This window comes from Balaenoptera physalus (assembly GCF_965194825.1).
Source record: "Balaenoptera physalus genome assembly, chromosome: X".
Classification (NCBI taxonomy): Eukaryota; Metazoa; Chordata; class Mammalia; order Artiodactyla; family Balaenopteridae; genus Balaenoptera; species Balaenoptera physalus.
This window is the reverse complement of record NC_138903.1, coordinates 117,158,546-117,177,776: the sequence shown is the minus strand read 5'-3', so window position 1 is coordinate 117,177,776 and position 19,231 is coordinate 117,158,546. Positions and strand designations below refer to the sequence as shown.

At 43.4% G+C, this 19,231-nt stretch overlaps 1 protein-coding gene across 1 annotated transcript; it reads right to left on the bottom strand.

The window, feature by feature from the left end:
• Nucleotides 1-9,328: 9,328 nt before the first annotated feature.
• On the bottom strand, nt 9,329-17,794 carry CCDC160 (coiled-coil domain containing 160). The gene is made up of 3 exons (XM_082445417.1): nt 17,567-17,794; nt 16,395-16,452; nt 9,329-10,372 (listed from the first exon to the last, which is right to left on the bottom strand). Exon 3 carries the CDS (start codon nt 10,346-10,348, stop codon nt 9,371-9,373), a length of 978 nt encoding a protein of 325 aa, XP_082301543.1. The 5' UTR covers nt 10,349-10,372; nt 16,395-16,452; nt 17,567-17,794; the 3' UTR covers nt 9,329-9,370.
• Between the last annotated feature and the right edge of the window lie 1,437 nt (nt 17,795-19,231).

Below are 19,231 nucleotides of genomic sequence, written 5' to 3'. Positions count from 1 at the left end.
GGGGACCCCATCAGATCAACTGAAGGAGGAGGGAAAAGCTTGGTTTATGGATGGGTTGGGTCAGTATGTGGGCACAAGTGAAAAATGGGCGTTCTCCTTGCTCAGAGGACTGGGGACTTGAAAGACCGTGCCAGGTGAAAATCCTGCCAATTGGCAAGAGCTTTGGATTATATACTTAATCACCCACCTCAGGTGGAAAGAGAAGTGGCTAGAGGTTAAAATATTTATACATTTATGGTCAGTGGTGGATGTCCTGGCTAACTGGTTAGGGCCTTGGAAGGGAAAAGACTGGAAGATGGGGAACAAGATCTGAGGCAGAGGTTCATGAACGGACATGTGAGAATTGGTTCTTAGTGTGAAGATCTTTGTATCACATGCTAACATCCACCAGAGAGCATATTGCTCAGAGGAGGCACTGACCAACCAAGTAAACAAAATGACCTGGGCAGTTGACATCAGCCAGTCTTTGTCAATGGCCACCCCAGTGATGGCATGATGGGCACATGAACAGAGTGCCCACAGTGGCAGAGATGACGGCTATGGAGTGGTCCAACAGCATGGACTCCTGCTGACCAAGGCTGATCTAGCTAATGCTACTGCAGAATGTTCAACCTGCCAAATACAGAGACCAACACAGAGCCCCCAAGATGGAAACATTCCTTGAGGAGACCAACTGGTCCCTCGACGGTAACTTCATAACATTATGTCCCTTCCATCCTGAAAGGGCCAATGGTTCATTCTTATAGGAATAGACACATATTTCAAGTATGGGCTTAGCTTTCCTGCCTGCAGGGTCTGAGCCAGCGCCTCTTTCTCAGGACTTAGCATGGGATGCCATATAACATCGTGTCAGACCAGGAAGACCAACTTGACAGAAAGGCAGTGCAAGAGTGGGCCCAGGACCACTGGTCATATTACACCCCACACTATCCAGAAGTTGCTTTTCTGACAGAGCACTGAAACAGTCTGCTGAAGCCCCAGCTGGGAGGCAATACTCTGTGAGAATGGAGTGCCATCTTCCAAGATGCGGTATATGCACTGAGTAAAAGAATTTTAAATAGCACTGTGTTCTCAACTGAAAGAATACCACGGTCTGGGAATCGAGGGGTAGAAGCAAGAGTGGTTCCAATTACCATTACTTCTAATGACCCACAGAGAGATGCAGCAGGTTTGTAATGTGACAACTTGCCTAGATTGAACTACATTTCCCAGAATTCTCTTACTTGTGGGATGTTCTGCAGATCTGATGGGCCTTGGTGAAGCAGGAGCCATAGAGCTTCTCTGTTGGAAATTCAGTGCAGGGGCACCAGGTGCAGTTTCAGCTCACGCACATTGTCACTATCGGCTCACCTCTCTGGTGTCGGGCAACCCCCGGGCCTGTGGCTGCCACCACAGCCTCCCCTCAACCCTCCTTCAGCTTTTCAGACTCCTAGACCAGGGCCTGGCGTGTGTGGTCATGGGCAAGGAGCACGAGCTTATCAAATCTGGAAGAAACGAGAGACTGATACAGACTCCAGTTCATCCTCCTGGGTTCCAGCTCATGCTTCTGGGTTCTAGTTTGTCCTTGATCTCCCCCACTTCATGTTCACTGCCCCTCCCGACTGCCCTGCAGACTTCAAGCTCCAGCATTAGGTGTGAAGCTTACAGAGACTGTTTAACCAGCTAATACAATTGAGTAAGCTAAAATCTATGATGTCTCTATCTATAGATGATAGGTAGGTAGGTAGGTAGGTAGATAGATAGTGAAATGTAGGTGATATAGGTATGGATATAAAAGTAAAATCTCTTAATCATTCTACTTCTCTGTTTGACTACTGCTTAACGCAGGGACTTTGTGCTTACCTTCCCTGTAACTCTATAGGACTAGAGGACCTGGTCTCCAAAGGAGGCATTTTTCTCTGGGGTCACAGCAAGAATCCCATTGAATTCTAAGCTACAGCTGCTGCCTAAGCCCTTTAGGCTCCTTGTGTCCAGTGCCCAGCAGGCCAGAAGAGGGGTCACTAACATGGCAGGGGTAACGGACCCATTATCAGGAGGCAGGGCTGCTGTTACGCAATGGGGACCTGAAGAAGCACGTGTGGAACTATGCTGCCACTTGGGCCTATGTTAGTACTCCCGTGCACAATGGTGACTGTAGGTGGACAGGTACGGCAGCCCCAGCCTGAGAAGGGCATAACGACCAGCGGCTCAGTCCCTTCAAAGATGCAAGTCAGGGTCAGGCCCGCCAGTAAGACACTGAGGCCACCAGAGGGCGGTAGCTCAGGGCGAGCGTGATCTAGAACTGATAGTGAAGGAAGAAGGTGCTGAGTGACAATTGCAGCCCCAAGAACAGCTGCAGAGGTGGGTGCTGTAGTTAGTCCCACGAACATCACACTTCTAAGTTTCCCCTCTGGAAGAGAGGCCCGAAAAAAGCCAGAAAGAGAGGTGAGAGGGATGGAGGGTGGTAGATTCAAAGATGCACCCCCCAGGTCTCCCTAAAGGGAGAACTCACTGCCCAACAGGGGAGTGAGGGCAGCAGACCATCTGCAGCCATCAGCTCATCCAGGGGCTGCGTTATCCACAGAGAGTCACTCCGCCTTCCGGAGGAAGCCCACATTTGGTGACCAAACGAGGGGTGGGGGTACAAAGGCCCAGCCATTTCCACCCAATAGGGGTCACTTTGATGGATAAGAGTCCAGAGCTCCCTGCCCAGTTGTCGAGATTTTGTCGTTTGCATGGCAAGTCCCTCTCTGCTCAATGCTGCTTCCTCCCCTTTTCCTTCACAGGTGTCGATCCCTCATAAACTTCATCTTCCACCAGTGAATCCAACGGGGCAAACTCCACATCTCATGATTTTTCTAGGACACTGCCCTGCCCTGGCACAAACTACGAACTGTAGCCCTTCAACTCTCGGCTGTTTATTTATAAACATGCCTTAATATATACCCAAAGGAAAAGATTTCAGATAAGTCATGTTTTATGGGAGAAAAGTCCTTATGTTACATGCAAATATATTTTTCTGTACTCATTAAAACCACATAAAAGTATATTATGCATTTTAAAAGGTTGATTACCTCAAAACCAGAAATGCCCTCCGGGCTCTCTGCTGACATAACCCACATTTATGAACGCCAAGCGCAGCTCTCCAGATTTTCTTCTACTTCATTATATGAAGAGGAGATGTTGTTTTGTAAAATCTTGAATAAATTTGTAAATTTAAAGAAAACATTTTGTCTTGTTATTGAAGATATTTTAATAAAGAGATCTTGAAATGGTTTTTCCAAGAACTGTTTCAGTTATGAGTGAACAGGATATGATTCCTCTGTTGTAACTTTGAGAAATTTACCAGGGCAACAAGGAAAGAATAAGACGGAAATATATAAATCATCAAGCATACTTAACACGTTCTAAGCAGTAAGGGGGCTTAGAGCAGGTTTTTTTTTCTTAACGAGTAGTCAACTTTCAATGAAAACACTTTAGGAAGCAAGGATCCAATGGGAAAAAAATGGGTGACATATGATAAATAATTTTGAATTATAAAGAATAAAAAATCAGACCCCAAAGCTACAATGAGTGTCGAAGACTCCTTGTAGTTAATCAGTTTGGTTCCATCAGTGCTGGAGCTTATTTTAGAGAGCTGTCAATTGGGCTTCATATTTCAACTGTTTTTGTTTATGTTACTCGGTGCTGTGTCCTTCATGTAGACCTAATAACCCACCATCAGAAGATGTATACTTTATGGTCTTTCCAATAATGAGATGATGCATCTTCACAACGCAGCCTAGCCATTTAAGAGATGGCTGACTGAAGTTGAGTCCAGATTGAAGCAATAAACCAGTTTACCTTTGAGAAAGTTAAATAACTTCTATGGTGACTGAACCTTTGGTTCATTCATTTTAGTACAAAAGGTGGCCTGATATAATGGAACAAACACTGTATGTGGAGTTGGATAGGCTGGGTTTGAATCCCAGATCTACTACTTACTGTGATATTGAATAAGTCATTTAGTATCTCTGAGCCTTGGTTTCTCATCCGACGATCAAGGGTTTTTGTGCAGATTACAGAAGATGATGTACATGGAAGTGTGAGACACATAATAAACTAGGCTCTAACCAACAGTCCAAATGCAGGCTACAGTACTAGTGACATAAGAAGAATCTCTCAGGTTATGTTTCCTATCGTGGTCTGGAATATACATGACAACACCTATTGTGGAGTCAACAGGCATGGGCTGAAAGGCCAAAGAAATGCTTCAAGGTTACCCCAGAACACATCCTCAGAGAACCAGGTATAAACTGAGTCTCCTGGGAAACGCAACCTGAGCCCACTGAAATGTTGCAATCATCAAAAGTTTGGGTTGTGATCAATGGTGAGAAAGAGAATGCACAAGAAAGAGAGAGCGAGAACTAGAAGGAGAGGGAGAGTGAGAGTGTGTGTGTGAGAGAGAGAGAGACTCTGTGAACAGTAGCTCTGGCCACTCAACAGGGGAGACACCACCTTGATACTCAGTATGGAAAGATGGACAGGCGGACACACCTACAATACATGGGGAACCACAGCTTCAGTGTCTTATGAGTACAAAGAACAAGACAATGACTTATTCTTATCTGAGCAGCTGTAGTAGTGGGTCCCCAGCTGCCTGGCTCCCTGTGCCAAGGGGAAATGAAAAATACTATAATAGCCTCTCTTGTCTCCATTCCCTCTTCCTAGATGAGCTTTTTCCCACTGCAGCACTGGAGCAGGGCTTTCTTCCTCCTTCTGGTATGCTGCCTGCCAAGGCCAGGGGCCAGCCTCACACCGACCTGACTGGAGGGGGGTTGAGTGGGCTCTGACCCAAGAAAGTTTCCCTTTATAGGATCTGTCTTGAGGCCAGAAAGTCTATCATGACAGATTCACTACTTTGGCTTAAGGCTTCATATACTAATGAAATCAAAATATCCTCCCCGCAACTTGTTCTGTCTTCCCAAATATATCACACATCATTGATACACATCTTATGAATGAGTTTATCATATCCTCTCCAGAGAACACAATTTGAGGGTCAATAAGTGTAAAAAGCTTAGTGAGAATAATAGCTGTAAGGAGACAGATGAACTTGGTCAATTTCCCCTTGTCTGTTATATAATAATAATAATAATAATGATGATAACAATAATGGTGACATTTATTGACTATATGTGATCTTGTCTTATCCTCCCAACAACACTATTTATTAACCCCATCCTGCAAAGTGAGAAAACTGAGCTACGGGGACTCATGCAATTTGACCAAGGTCACACAGCTAGTAAGTGGATAACCCAAGTTGGTGCACTTGATCTCTGTGCTATACTGCTTCTTGGAGAGAACAGCAACTGCGGTGTTTCTGTTTCATACATCTCTTTGAAACCAGACCGCTCACAGTGGACTTAGCTGAATACTATGACCAAAATCTCTTAGGTCTTTTGTTTCGAAAACAAAGATGATGGCAGCCAAAGGTACAGTGGCACCAGCAAAATCTTTTTCCTGCAGTTTGTTATCTGGAACCTCGTGTTTATGTCATGAGAACTTCACTCTCTGGTTTATCTGCAAAGGGTTGGAATGCAGGTAGTTTTCAGAGTAGAACCTCACACAGGACTTTAAAATGTAGTCAGCAGAATGTAACATCCCAGCATTGTAATTCATTGCTGTTAAGAGTTTTCTTTGAAGCCAAATAGAGCTTCCACATTCACATTCCAGAAATGCCCCCACCCCTGCCCCCATGCTTTGCCTGGAAAAATCCTTCTTATCCTTCAAGGCCCAGCTCAAATGTCACCTCCTTTATGAAGTCCTTCCCAGCCCCACAGGCAGAATTAATTGATACTCTTCTGTGTTCCCACAGCACTTTGTATTAGCACTGCTGGTAGAGCCCTTGCCACATTGTTTTAGTTAGTTGTATAAGTAAGGTCCTTGAGGTCAGAGACCTGTCTTATTCATAAATCCTTTTATCCCCATATCCACGGCCTAGCACATACCACATTTCATCAAATCTAAAACCCCATTGATTGTAAGATACACCATTATTTTATGAACCACTAAGAGAGATTTAAAAAAACAAACACTGACAATTATACTATGGCATGCCATCAATTTAAAGATGTGTCCCAAATTCAAGGATGTCTATATATATATATATTTTTTTTAAGTGTGTCTTAGAAGCGATTAACTACAGTAATAACGGCTCAGCAAATGTTTCTAGAATTGGGTTATAAACTCAAGGTGGAGCAGCTATTCCTAGAGCCCATGCTTCTGAATAAGTACGGCATTGGGAGTTGGTAGGGAATGGTGTGCAGTTGCATTGCTGATTTCAAATATTTTACCCAACAGATTAAAGGGACGAGTGGCCTGATGTGCCATTCCTATTAAAAAAACACCTCCACGTCGCCCATTCAATAGACTAGAAGGTACAGTGACAATATGTTCTGATCTAAATTGGCGGCCACCTAATGCCCACAATCACACAAGTGAGTGTGATTACAGAGACAATGGGACAGAATTTGCATCTGCCTTGATTCTGGTTCTTTAAGCCAGTTCAACCCACTGCTGTTCCCATCTGCCCATGAAGACGAACACTGACTTCTCGGCTTTCTCCCAGCTTGTTGCAGCCCTGCTTTTAAAAATGGAAGCATCAAAAGATGTGATCCTGGGACTTCCCTGGAGGTCCAGTAGTTAAGACTCTGCACTTCCAGTGCAGGGGGCACGGGTTTGATCCCTGGTCGGGGAACTAAGATCCCACAGGCCACGTGGCACAACACCACCCCCCCCAAAAAAAAAAAAAAAGATGTGATCCCTTCCCAGCTCCAAACTGTTTGCTCTCCTGATTGTATATTGTCTCCTGGATAGTGTCTGGATCTAGGCTGTCTAAAGGGCCTTTCCACAGGGGGAGCCTTGCTAGGGCTCAGCATCCCAGGCTGTCTCATCAGGAAACTGAATTTCAGTTCTATCCTAGAAATACAAACGCCCCACCCAAGCGCTGGGCTAAGCCATGCGCTTATCTTTTCTGCACCTCCTAACACCACACTCCTTCCCCGACCCCCAAGCACACATAAGCGCGTGCACACACACGCACACACACACACACTCATGCAAGATAAACCAAACCAAGTTGTCACCAAAGACTTTCAATGTGTGGTTGGTTGATAGAAATTCTGGCGTAGGGCTTCCCTGGTGGCGCGGTGGTTGAGAATCTGCCTGCCAATGCAGGGGACACGGGTTCGAGCTCTGGTCTGGGAAGATCCCACATGCCGCGGAGCAACTAAGCCCTTGCGCCACAACTACTGAGCCTGCGCGTCTGGAGCCTGTGCTCCGCAACAAGAGAGGCCGCGATAGTGAGAGGCCCGCACACCGCGATGAAGAGTGGCCCCGCTTGCCGCAGCTAGAGAAAGCCCTCGCACAGAAACGAAGACCCAACACAGCCAATAAATAAATAAATTAATTAATTAATTTAAAAAAAAAAGAAATTCTGGCGTAAAAGCTCCTCTTTAAAAATTGAAATATACTAAGAGGATGGAGCCTAGTAGCTTAATACAATTTGTGAAATATTTTAAACATGTAAGCTGCTCTGCACACTGGCATTCAGGGGCTGAGGGTCTTTCTGGGGCAAGGACCAAGGGGTAATCTTTAAGGGGGTGATGAGGAAGAGAGTCAAACAGGGCAAAGAGTTCCTAGTCTGCTCTTGTGCCTAGATCCTGGGTGGGAAGCAGTGACCATCAGGAACCTGAAAGTCACCTACCTCTTTGAGCAGGCTGCCAGCTCCTGGGTGAAGTTATCAGGACTAAGTCAGAAAGCTCCAAAGATTGTTATCTTTGAATTTAGTCCAATTGTCCCAGGCCGGGCAAGCCCTGCTCAGCTCCAAGTCAGCCGAGTTTGTCTCCATTCAGGGCCTTCCCCGACCTTAGTGAGTAAAAAGGAAACAAGAGAAAGGAGAAGAAATAACCTCATTTACTCCCTCTCCTGATTTATTATTGACACGGTATTTGGAGATGTTCAAACTACAAACAAGAGCCTTTGTATACTTCCTTTGAAAGGAGAAGGTCTGTAAAGTAGGTCCCCTGAAGTATTAGAGCTGAACATCTCCAATGCCATAGGGGTTTTACTGCCTCACAGGTAGTTACACTTGTGATTAAAATCACTGTGGTGAAATCACAGAACGTTAGAACTGAACAGAATCTGGATGATAGATCTACTCCCTCATTTTACAGATGAGGACTTTCAGGCCTAGAAGGTTAAATAGCTAGTTAATAACAAAGCAGGTCCTAGAACCCAAGTGTCTAGACTCCCAGTCTGGGGATTTCCCATCAGGGAAAATACCTGAACCCTTACAATCGTATCCCACCTTCACAGTCTGTAATTACATTTGGTTCATTGGACTTAAAAATACCATGCAAATAGAGCTCCAATTACAAAAGATCTTGATTGATACAAACAAATGCACAGAATCAACTGGCCCACAGTTTCCACCAAAGGCCTGAGGCAGTACATGTTTGTTCTTTTAAAGCAAAAAAGAAATTGTCATTATCCAGGCTCTTTACATGGCTGGATTCCTGTATAAATCAAGCCAGCTCACTAACAGCTTACCTAGATGACATCCAACACCTTTCACCCAAGTCTCGGCCAGCTGGTGACGTAAACTGGGCAGGAAACTTATAAATTTTCCCCTGGTAGAATTTTGGAAGACCTGTGTCAACAACGCCCCTTGCTGGTCAACGTAAGACAAGGCAAAAGCTATTGCTGTCAAAATCAGGGCTGTAGCCAAGGTCACAGCCGTGTCTCTAAGCCATCTTCTGGTCTGTGGGCACCGTGGCCAGGTCAAGGGAGAAGGCATGGGGAAAACAGCAGGAGGGTGGAAAAACCTGCATTTTGGGGGAGACATTTATATATGCCTAATTAAGGACAGATCTCAGGGAAAGCAGATACATTTTTAGTATCCCACTGAGTCGGAACAGACTGCTTTAAGACCCATACCCACATGTTATGCTTACACAAATAAATGAGATTTTTATTGTTAATATCAACGAATACAGATAGAAGAATATTCACGTGCCAAGGACACATTGCTCACAAGATCACAAAATGTCTGTTGATGTGTATTCATCAATGATTTGGTGAATCACTACATGTCTTTGAGTAAAATACATATATACATATATGTAAAGAGATTTCTAAAACTTCATTTCTATTTGGACTCTGGCAATAAATTCATTAGAAAGAGAAAGCAGAAGCTTTGAAGTTAACATCTACACCTTTCACGGATATCTTGATTCACCAAACATGAAAATCACATCCCATCACATATGTTTTAAGTTGTACACAAAGAAAGCACAAGAAACACTGATTTGGCTCAATCATTTGCCTAATGAAAGGCTTTTTTATTTTTTTATTTAAAAAAAAAGTCCCCCATAAAGCTGTCAGGGGTACCTGATGACGTTACAGAAGCAAAGTGTTTTCTAAGCAACTCCAGGGCTCTGTTGTTTCTTGCTTGTAGGGTCTTCTCCGCTCTCAGTTCATTCTTGATGGCATTGAGCTCTCCGTGGACCTTTTCCATTTCTAATTCATAATACAATTTCACTTCTTCCTTTAGGAGTGCATTTCCAACCTCAGTTTGCTGCTTTAACTTCCTAACAGCTTCTTTTAAATCCTTGTTCTCAAGGCTCAACTTGTGGATGACCTCTTTGGCTTGCTGGAGCTCTTCTGTTAAGTTTTTAACATTTGTTGCTTTTTCAGAGAGGTCATTTCTTAAAGCTTGAAGTTCCCAGTCTTTCTTGGACGTTTCCATCCCTGCTTCTTGAAAATTTAGGGGTTTTGAGGAGACTTCTTTTTTGTAGTTCAAAAGTTCTTTTTCCGCATTTTCGAATTCCTCTTCTATTTTTCTGCATTTCACATTAAGCGCTTCCAGCTCTTCATTCAAAAGATTCAGGCGAAGTTTTGGAGATATTCCTTCAGTGAATTTCTTCTTCTTGTCTTTTCGTAGTGGAGTTGATAATTCCTTTGTACCCCAGCTAAGAGGCTCTTCTGAAGTATTAAAGCTTTCTTCAGTTGCAATGTCCAAATTAGATGATTCACAGGAGGCAGAATTTGTGTCTGCCTCATTCTTTGAAATGTTTATCTTTCTCTCTCTTAAATTTGGTTCTTGTTCATTTTCATTTGGTTGAGAAATAAATTCTTTCCTTTTAAATTTATTTTCTTCTTGAAACTTTCTACTAGACAAATTAAAAATCCCTTCCACTCTCTTGGCCTTACCTAAAGTCATTTGTTCAGAAGAAGATTCAAGCTGAGAAGCCTCATCTAGAATATCCTGTGCACTAAAAAAAGGAGCAAACATATTCTCCTTCCAGTGTTTTCTTCTAGCATCCATTTCTTCAGGCACCTCTTCCAATTCCTGAAAAACAAAATTTAAAATCAAGGCACATATTTACACTGGCAGCCGGGGTAGTGGAAAGAACTAAGAATCCTGGCTCATGGGTGAAAGAACCTAAATATTTGAGGGCTGGCACTCCCTCTAACTCACTGAGTGACTTGGGCCTCAGTTCCCTCATTTATAAATGCAAAGGGCTAAACTAGCTAAGATCTACAGACCTTTCCAGCTTTAGAATTCTCTGATCCTATGAAATATAACCAATAAATGGACACACTTGGCTATTTATTGTAGAGAAAATAATTCTATGAGAAAGCAGCATGAAAACAGACTGCTTTAAAACAGTAAAAGTGATTTTAAATTAATAGGTTAATATTGATAAGTTAAATCTGTGCTTCCAATGTGCCTTTTTTTTTTTTCTAGTTCTTTTCGGTTGGACTACTGTTTATTCATTCTTTAAAGTGACTAAAACATCAGTGCTTAATGCAATGTGAGCTGCTTTGGGTAAAGTATACCATGCAGACTTCCTTATGACTAACTCTGCCAAACGCCCTTCTGTCTTGACCTGTAAATTCCTGCTATTCCAGTCTTGGGCTTTGCTTTCAGGTAAGACTGCCAAGCGTACAGAATTCTATCCGTTTTGACAGCAATTTCATGATGAGAACCGAATGTCAACAATTGAAAATATTAATGCCACCAAATGGGTTTTTCTCGAGATACTGATTCCTAGTATAGTTTTTAGGTGAAAACTTAGCATACTAAATCACAGCTAACTTTCTAAATTTACAAAAATTAGAGGATACTTATTTTGTTTCAAGGAGTCTTCCCTATCCAAAGACAGTCCATAACATACAGCTTTCCTAAAACACAGAAACATTTGATCAGTAACTACTTTTGAGAGAAGGGAGAAAGAAGGACCCAAGCAACACGCTGAAGGGCCACTGGCATCTGAAGCCACCAAACTGGCAACTGCAGTTACCGCCAAAGGGTGGGAAGAAGAAGGAGGGGGTCACTTTATTCATTTTATACATTAATTTGCTGTAATATAGTTGGAAGATTACCACTGAGAAAAATCAAAGTATGCCTGCATCTATTTTTCCCATGAACACAAATGTAATTTTATCTTGGTAACAAAAAATGGCAGTTGTGTTTATTTTTTAATTAATATTTTCTTTAATATTATTAAAGATTATAAATGTTGTGATATTATATTAATATATTATAATATTTAATAATTGTAATATTTCATATTATATAAAGATGCTAATAGTAGTGCATGTTATCTGTAGAATTTTGGAAAACACAGAAAATCACACATACAAGAAAAAACCAAAAGAAATCTTCCTCATAATCCTGTGGCCCTGAGATAACCACTTTTTTATATATTATCTCTTGATTATTTTCTTTTTAACAAGTATAGTTTAAATTCGAACAAATTTTTCTTACTACAGACAATGAGAGAATAAACTCGATACCTACATGCCTGACACCTTCCCCCCAAAAGAAGAGGGAAGGGACTCACTCTATACCCAAGGATACATCTCCAATGACAACTATTTGGCTTTGAGGAAAGGAAAAGGTACAAATATTCAGTGAAGGTGTTAAAATGATTGGTTCAAAAGCCATAACCCAAGCTTTAAGTTTAGTCAATCAGACCACAGTAGTAAGCCAAGACTTGAAATTCACGGTATGTATTTGGCATTGGAGCATCCTCTCCTTTCTCTTGAAATAGTCCATTCTGACTTTATTATTCTGTTAGTCACCATCCAGAAGCATCGATGATCTATCTGTCTTTAAAGAGGAAGATGATCATAATCCCACTTGCTCTCCTCTCTAGAAATATGAATGCAAATGCTGGGAATTATTACAGGGATCATAAAGGAAAGGAACAGAGGAAAGAGAAAAGATGGCAATACTAATTGCCAGTCACATTTTTTTTTATTTATTTATTTTATTTATTTTTGGCTGCGTTGGGTCTTCGTTGCTGTGCACGGGCTTTCCCTAGTTGTGGTGAGTGAGGGCTACTCTTCGTTGTGGTGCGCGGGCTTCTCACTGCGGTGGCTTCTCGTTGCGGAGCACGGGCTCTGGGTGCGTGGGCTTCAGTAGTTGTGGCACATGGGCTCAGTAGTTATGGCTCATGGGCTCTAGAGCGCAGGCTCAGTAGTTGTGGTGCACAGGCTTAGTTGCTCTGCGGCATGTGGGATCATCCCGGACCAGGGCTCGAACCCGGGTCCCCTGCATTGGCAGGCAGATTCTTAAGCACCGCACCACCAGGGAAGCCCAGTCACATTTTTTAGCAGTCAAATTTTTACCAGACAACTCTGTAGAAGTTTTAAAATGCTTCTAATCAGGTAGCAATGGGAGAGAGATTACTATTCTTCCTACCTAATTCTGGATGAAAGGCATTAGTGAGATTGATCAGGAAAGCGGTATGCAGAGGGGCAAGGTGAGGCCACTTTATACATGAAGCTAGCAATAATGACAAATCTGAGATAGAGGTCTGGGTATAGAGAAAGGTTAAAATAGAAAGCTCTTTTCATTAATGATTTTGCACCTTGAAAAAGTGACTTCTATCTCCAACCCTCCCATAAACCTCTGGCTAAAAACATATTTTTTTTTTTCTTCAGCATCACTACGTTTCTTTCCTGGGTCTCTGTATAATTTCCTGATACAGCCCATGCTTTTCACAGAACTGGGAAGAGTCCACTTATTTTATAACCGAGGCTCAGAGAAGTTAAGTGACTTGTCCAAGTCCACACAGCCTATAGTGGTAAAACTGAGACCCTGTCTCCCAGGTCAGTGTTTATTCTAAAATTCCTCTTTATTCTTTTGTTAGGTTTCATTCCACAAATTGAAAGAAAACAACCCACTATTTTCAGAGCTTAGGTATTTTTAAAGGGCCACAAAAGAAGAGAGGAAAAATGAAGGGGGGAGGGTAAGGAGAATTGCATGTCACATATCAAAGGCCAGAAAGAGAACGGTCTGAAAACCCTTTTGGAATTTCCCTCCCATAGCTTACACAGGGCAGGGTCAAGGGGTCTCTGAGCTGCTTCTTTCTTTCTCTCTCTCTTTCTTTCTCTCTCTCCTTTCCTCCCCTTTCCCTTTCCCGCTTCCCTCCTTCCTTTCTTTTTTTTTTTCTCTTTCATTGGCAAGATATCCTTTAAGGGCTTGTTCCCAAATCTAGTCACAGAGTATGGCAAAGCCCAGAGTGCGGGTAAAAGGTGCCAGGCTCATTTTCTCCTCACGGATTGCGTTGTTTGTTTTTTACGCAGAACAAGTATGACATTAGTATTCTCTGGCAAAGACAAGAAATACGCTTTAAGACAATGATACTCCTTCCTCTACCCCGGCGTGGCAGCCATTTTGCTTTCAATAAACTTGATTAGGTAATTTGTCGCAGCATAAGGCAAATCAAACCAGAGCCATTATTGAAAGTATAAGCATGCCTTTTTAGTGGGTCATTTATTATTACAAGTGCCTACCCAACACTATATTGGATGCTGAAGGACTGAAGGGTAGGGGAAGGAGGTCCAAGAGAAATGAAAAATTTAAAGAAACGAAAACACAGGAAAACAATATAAAGTCATATGACAAAAACAACATTAGTGGTCCTCTAAGCCAGTGATCCCCCAGAAGTCCTTGGGACTGCACTGTTAAGGCATGGTTGTCCACTATATGGCTACATCTGTTCATTTGTGTCTGACATGAACTGATAATGGACACCCGACGGCTCTAGTTAGTGTCTCCCTGAAAACATCACCGTTCATCCTCTGGTGACTTACTTTTGCAGTGGCAAAGTAGTAGGGCATTTTGGTGGAGTAAAGAAATTTCTTGACTCATGGAAATGGTTTCTACTCACCTAAAGAATTTGGGAACCACTGATAAAACAAACTGGAAATGGATTTATAATGCAATATCATATAACATAATGTAATTGTTGAAAGCTAAGCAAAGAGTGATCACTTATTATGGATCTTTAGGCAAACTGTTTCATAAAAATCTTGGGTGAATGCATATATGTCTTCAAATAGTTCCAGAAAGTAATACACTGTTTATTGTGAAAGGAGAAACCCACAAAACCATCTAATTTTCATTTTCAAGGTATGGGGCCCTGGGGAATAAGCTCATATTAAGATGGACAAGTGATCAAATATGTGAAATCTAATTATTTATGTTCTAAAATATTTATACTTTAAACCACATGCTTTAGGGAAATTTGATGACATAAAAATCAAAGATCTTTTTTCTTTGTTGCCTTATCTCATTTACATTAGATTTGATTTCAAAATTTCAGGACCATCTCTTTTGCATAAATCTTGATCTGTCTGCAAAATGCAATTATTCTTCCAAGCACGGGTAGGCAGGGACCGGGAAACCTCCAGAGGCTTTTTCCCACCTCACAAGAGTGCTTCATCCCAAACTTTGTAAATTGGGAGTGATGTTTAGAAAAGGTCATCTCCAACCTGTGATGGGGCAGTAAGGGGAAGACAAAAGGCCCTTCTTAGCCCAGGCAACGTTTTCCCATTATTCTTGGATGGTTCGGTTCTCTCAACCCTCAGAAAAACTGCTTGGCCAAGACAGGAAAAAAAAGTCTGTTTCAAAGAAAGTCACTGGCCTTGCTTCTTTGCTCAACTGTCCAATCTGTTCTCACATAAAAGCAGTAGTTCTCAACTTATTTTTCTGCTTCCACTGTTCCCAGGCACAAAACACTGCCATCATTATCCCCTCTCCTTGCTCCAGAAGATTCTGACCTGCTCCCTTTAGGGGAGCTTCTCCATTCCCCAGCCTTTCAAAAATCATTGGCTTACAGAAACTATTAAGTACAAAAATGAGGACTGCCCAAAGCTGTCTGAAGGAAGGTGGGTAAACATGTTCTACCATGCAAAATTGTGGGGAAGGAAAAGAAAGTTCTTGAGAAAAATTAAGTGTGGACTATGGTAAAAAAAAAAAAAAAGACTGAAGGAGTCAGATATCTTGGCTCCCACACTTTAGAACTATGTGAAAACTTACCTTTTGGGAACCTCAGTTTCTTCAGATGTCATATAGGGACAATATACCTATTTCCAGGTGGTTAGGAGAAATTATTGAAAATGAAAATGGAAGCAATTTTAAAGTATACTCTACACAATGGGTTTTGTTCTTTTTTAGATTTTCCTTACCCTCCCTTGGAACATAAACCAAACAACCCAACCCTTCTCCAAAGATATGTGCTTCAAAGTTGCCAGCCTGAAGTCATCAGACCTCAGAAAAAGTCAGTTTGAAAAAAAAAAAGGAAGTACTATTAAGGTAAGTAGGAGGGAACCTAAACTTGAATCTTACATTAATTCGACCTGCATCTTCATGGAAGAATTAACCCTAAATCCTGTAAATTGTTGACGTCCCCAAATTTCCAAAGCTAAATTGATTCTAAGCAGAGGAGTTGTAGTCTTTTCTACATCCGAAGAGATTTGCATTTTTAATCACCAATTGCTTTACCATGAACTTTCCAAATGTCCCAGTGTTTTTCAGAGCCACCAATAATATCTTAGAAATATTACAACTGGGCTATCAGTTTGAAGATTATCAAGGATGACTCCACACTCTGAGTTTTTCTTGTGCTTCGGCATCATTTCATACACAGTTTCATTTTACCAATACGCTGTGATCTCCTGGCATCTTATTCATGGTTGTATCCCTGCTGTTGCCTGACACATAGTGGCCCTCAAGAAATATTTGTTGAATGAATGACCCTTAATATTCTTCCTGAAAATCCTATAATGTTTTGATTCTAATTGAGTTTCTGTAAGTACTTATAACTTCTCTTTTGGCTTATGAGGTTTTGCGGGGTGACATTTCAGGGAAAGGGCTTTTATTTTTCCCTCAAAGTTTATTTGGCTCACCTAAAGTCTTCAGGACACTTTTCTTTTGTATTTTTACGAGGCTTTTTTGATAGTGTACTGACAGGGCAGACTAATGGTCTAGTTAAAAGATTGAAGATTTACATTGGGTGAGGCTCTGTGCTTCTAAACCTCCATAACCAGCTATCAGCCAGCAAATCGGTACTTACAGTTCCTGACGTCCAAGGTCTTCTATCTGATGCCGCTGTTCTCCTTCTCCAGATTGAACTGAAAAAGAAAATATATTATATATAAAATATATTTTATATATTTTGGTTAATATATAATTAACCAAAATGCCCAAATCTCTGTTCATATGAGATGTAGCTTAAAATTACAAGTGATAGCCTTAATGCTGTTTGGCTTCCCTGAAATGCGATGTCAGACGCTTTGAAGCAAGTTTTCTTTTTAACTTGTCAACCCAATTTCCCAACTATCACACCACTAAGTCTTCCTTCCCCAAGCAATGCAAATATTAGATGGGACAAGAATCATGGTGGCATCGTATTCAACACGGTACCTCCTCGCCTTTAGCAACTATTGAACAAATGAGCCACCACTGGCGGCCACAGCGGCGTGCTTGTTAGTAAGGAGCAGGCCAAGAGCCACGTTAGCAGAGGCTGGAGCCAAGGCATTGCCTCCCTCCCCCAGAGTCCAGTTATTTTGAAAAATCATTAAAAAGGGAAGTGATCCCGGTTTTTGCCTTCATCTTCCATGGTCGTCACATATGAGCCAAGCGGACAAATTGTCTTCTCTATTGTTTGGCCGATATTGCGAGCGAAGCAAAGTACCATTGAAAACCTGGCCCTGTGAACGCTTCTTACCCCCAATTCTTTATTATTAGTGTGGAATAATTCCTTCTAGGAGAAAAGATACGAAGTCGCCTTAATTCCGAAAGGCCGAGTACTTTATTAGTATGGAAGTCACTTTCTTGCTATAAAGCTGCATCTAAGCATGCATAGTTTGGGGGTTTTCTCTGTAAATGGTTAACTAAACTCCTGCCACCGCTGCTTCCAGTGGAGACGAGGTGGCTAGGGTCGGGGTGCTGCCCGGGCCGCCACCGCAGGTGACACCTCCCACCTCGCCAGCCCCTACCCTCTGCTGGCGGGCCGGCAGGGAGAGGGCAGGGGCGAGGCCTGACCCCACTCCTCCTTCCACACCCCGACTCCCACACCCTGTCCCCTTCCCTCCCAAACGCCCGCCGGTTCCGGGCCGGGGCCCTAAAGGGTGAAGAAACCCGCAGTGGGCATCGAGGCGGGGAGCGCGCTGCCTCCGCCCGGGTCAGCCAGGGAGGGCGAGGGGCTAGCCTGGGGAGCCCCCGCCGGGCCGGGCGCAGACGTACCTGGCGGCGTGGGTGGGGTCCGGTGGGCCCTGGCCCCTCTTCCCTGAAGACGGCCACCAGCGGCGGGCGGCTGCCCTGGGTTCCGCGCTGGCCAACGCGACCCGGCCGGACCGGCCCCGGGCACAGCCTCTGCAGTGCAGGGCCAGCGCGGGCCGCGCCGTTGCCTGGCAACCGGCCAGCCCGATTTAAAGGGACCCGCGCGCCGCTGCCCAGAGCGCCGGGCCGGGCGCTGCCTGGCGATCGTCACAGCCCGCGCGAGCACTGAGCATGCCCGGTGGGGCGGGCGCCGCGACGGCTTCTGCCTGCACGAAAGCCGAGCTCGAAGATCAAGAGAGCTGAGTCAGGGCGGGAAGGGGCGAGAAACTGCGAGGCAGCCCCACCCATGGTGGGCTTATTACGGAGGGTCTGGGTGACTCACAAAGCCACCTGGACACTGCGATTGTGGGGGAGGGGGGAGTGACACAGGGATAATCCCTAGGCCTGCAGTTCAGTAACGTGACATCGAGGACGGTGAGCTCCGGAAGGTCGCCTGGATTTGGTTCAGGGTCCTTGACAATATGGGAATTGCACCCCGCCCCCCGCCCGTCCGCACAATGGTCTGGCCAGGATTTCTGCCTCTGATCGAAGTTCTAAGGGCGTGTGTCAGGAGAGCATGTCCCCTGGTCGTGCCCCTATGGGAGACTGGGCTTGTACCCCGGGTAGCCCACGGTTTCCTCATGCATCACTCAGGAATTTCTCTAAACCACTCTTGCACCTATTTGACTTTAAAACCTATTGCAGGCAACTAGTCCTACACTACCGGCAGTGTAAAGTGGTTTCCTTTGATCAGTCCCCAAACCACTCTGTTCCAGCTTCAAAGGTTGCTCACAACTTCCAGGATTTGGTTGGGGGTACAAACCCACGTCCTTCATTTCAGTCCTACTATTTTGTTAAATAAATAAGTGACCTTCTCAGACTTTGATTAGCCTGGTTGCCCAATGATGATTCTTCCATCATCAAATTGGCCACACACACTGACAACACACCTTGGCTATAGTCTAACAGGGACCCAGCCTGGGCTTGACCTAAAGATGGCCCTCACAAAAGATTGTAGGGCCTGAAACAGAGAGGGACTGGAGTGTCCAAATTAGTAATCATAGTGACTTTTAGGAAAGCTGGTATTTTCTAGGAAGCATGAAGGTGAAAGGAAACATTGGCTCTGGAATCTCAGGTGAAAGGACGTTTATGCACATCTAAAAAGCGGCAGTCTAATTTTTCAAGACCTAGCAAGGGAGTGACTTAGAAACAAGACCAGGATACATTTCAAAACTTCAAAACTTCTTGGGAACCGGATCTAACAGGTGTTTGGTGGCTGGCAAGGTTGCATTCAGGTGCCCGGAGGCCTGGTTCTCAGTCTCCTTTTCCTCCATAGAGAACCAGTGTCAACAAAGTTTGGAGGAAGGAAGAGGCCTAATGTCAACATGGATTTTGTTATGGACCCCATCAGAATTAGTCTGTGGGATTCTGACAAAACTACTTTCCTCGACATTAAGTCTCTAAATTGCCTTGCATTTATCATGTCTATTTTAATTCTTTTAAAAGGGTTACATTTATTTTTGCTTGATATAAGATCCCTTATTAATGTAATAAAAGAATCTTTCCTAATTGCTCTGTGCCTCAGTTTCC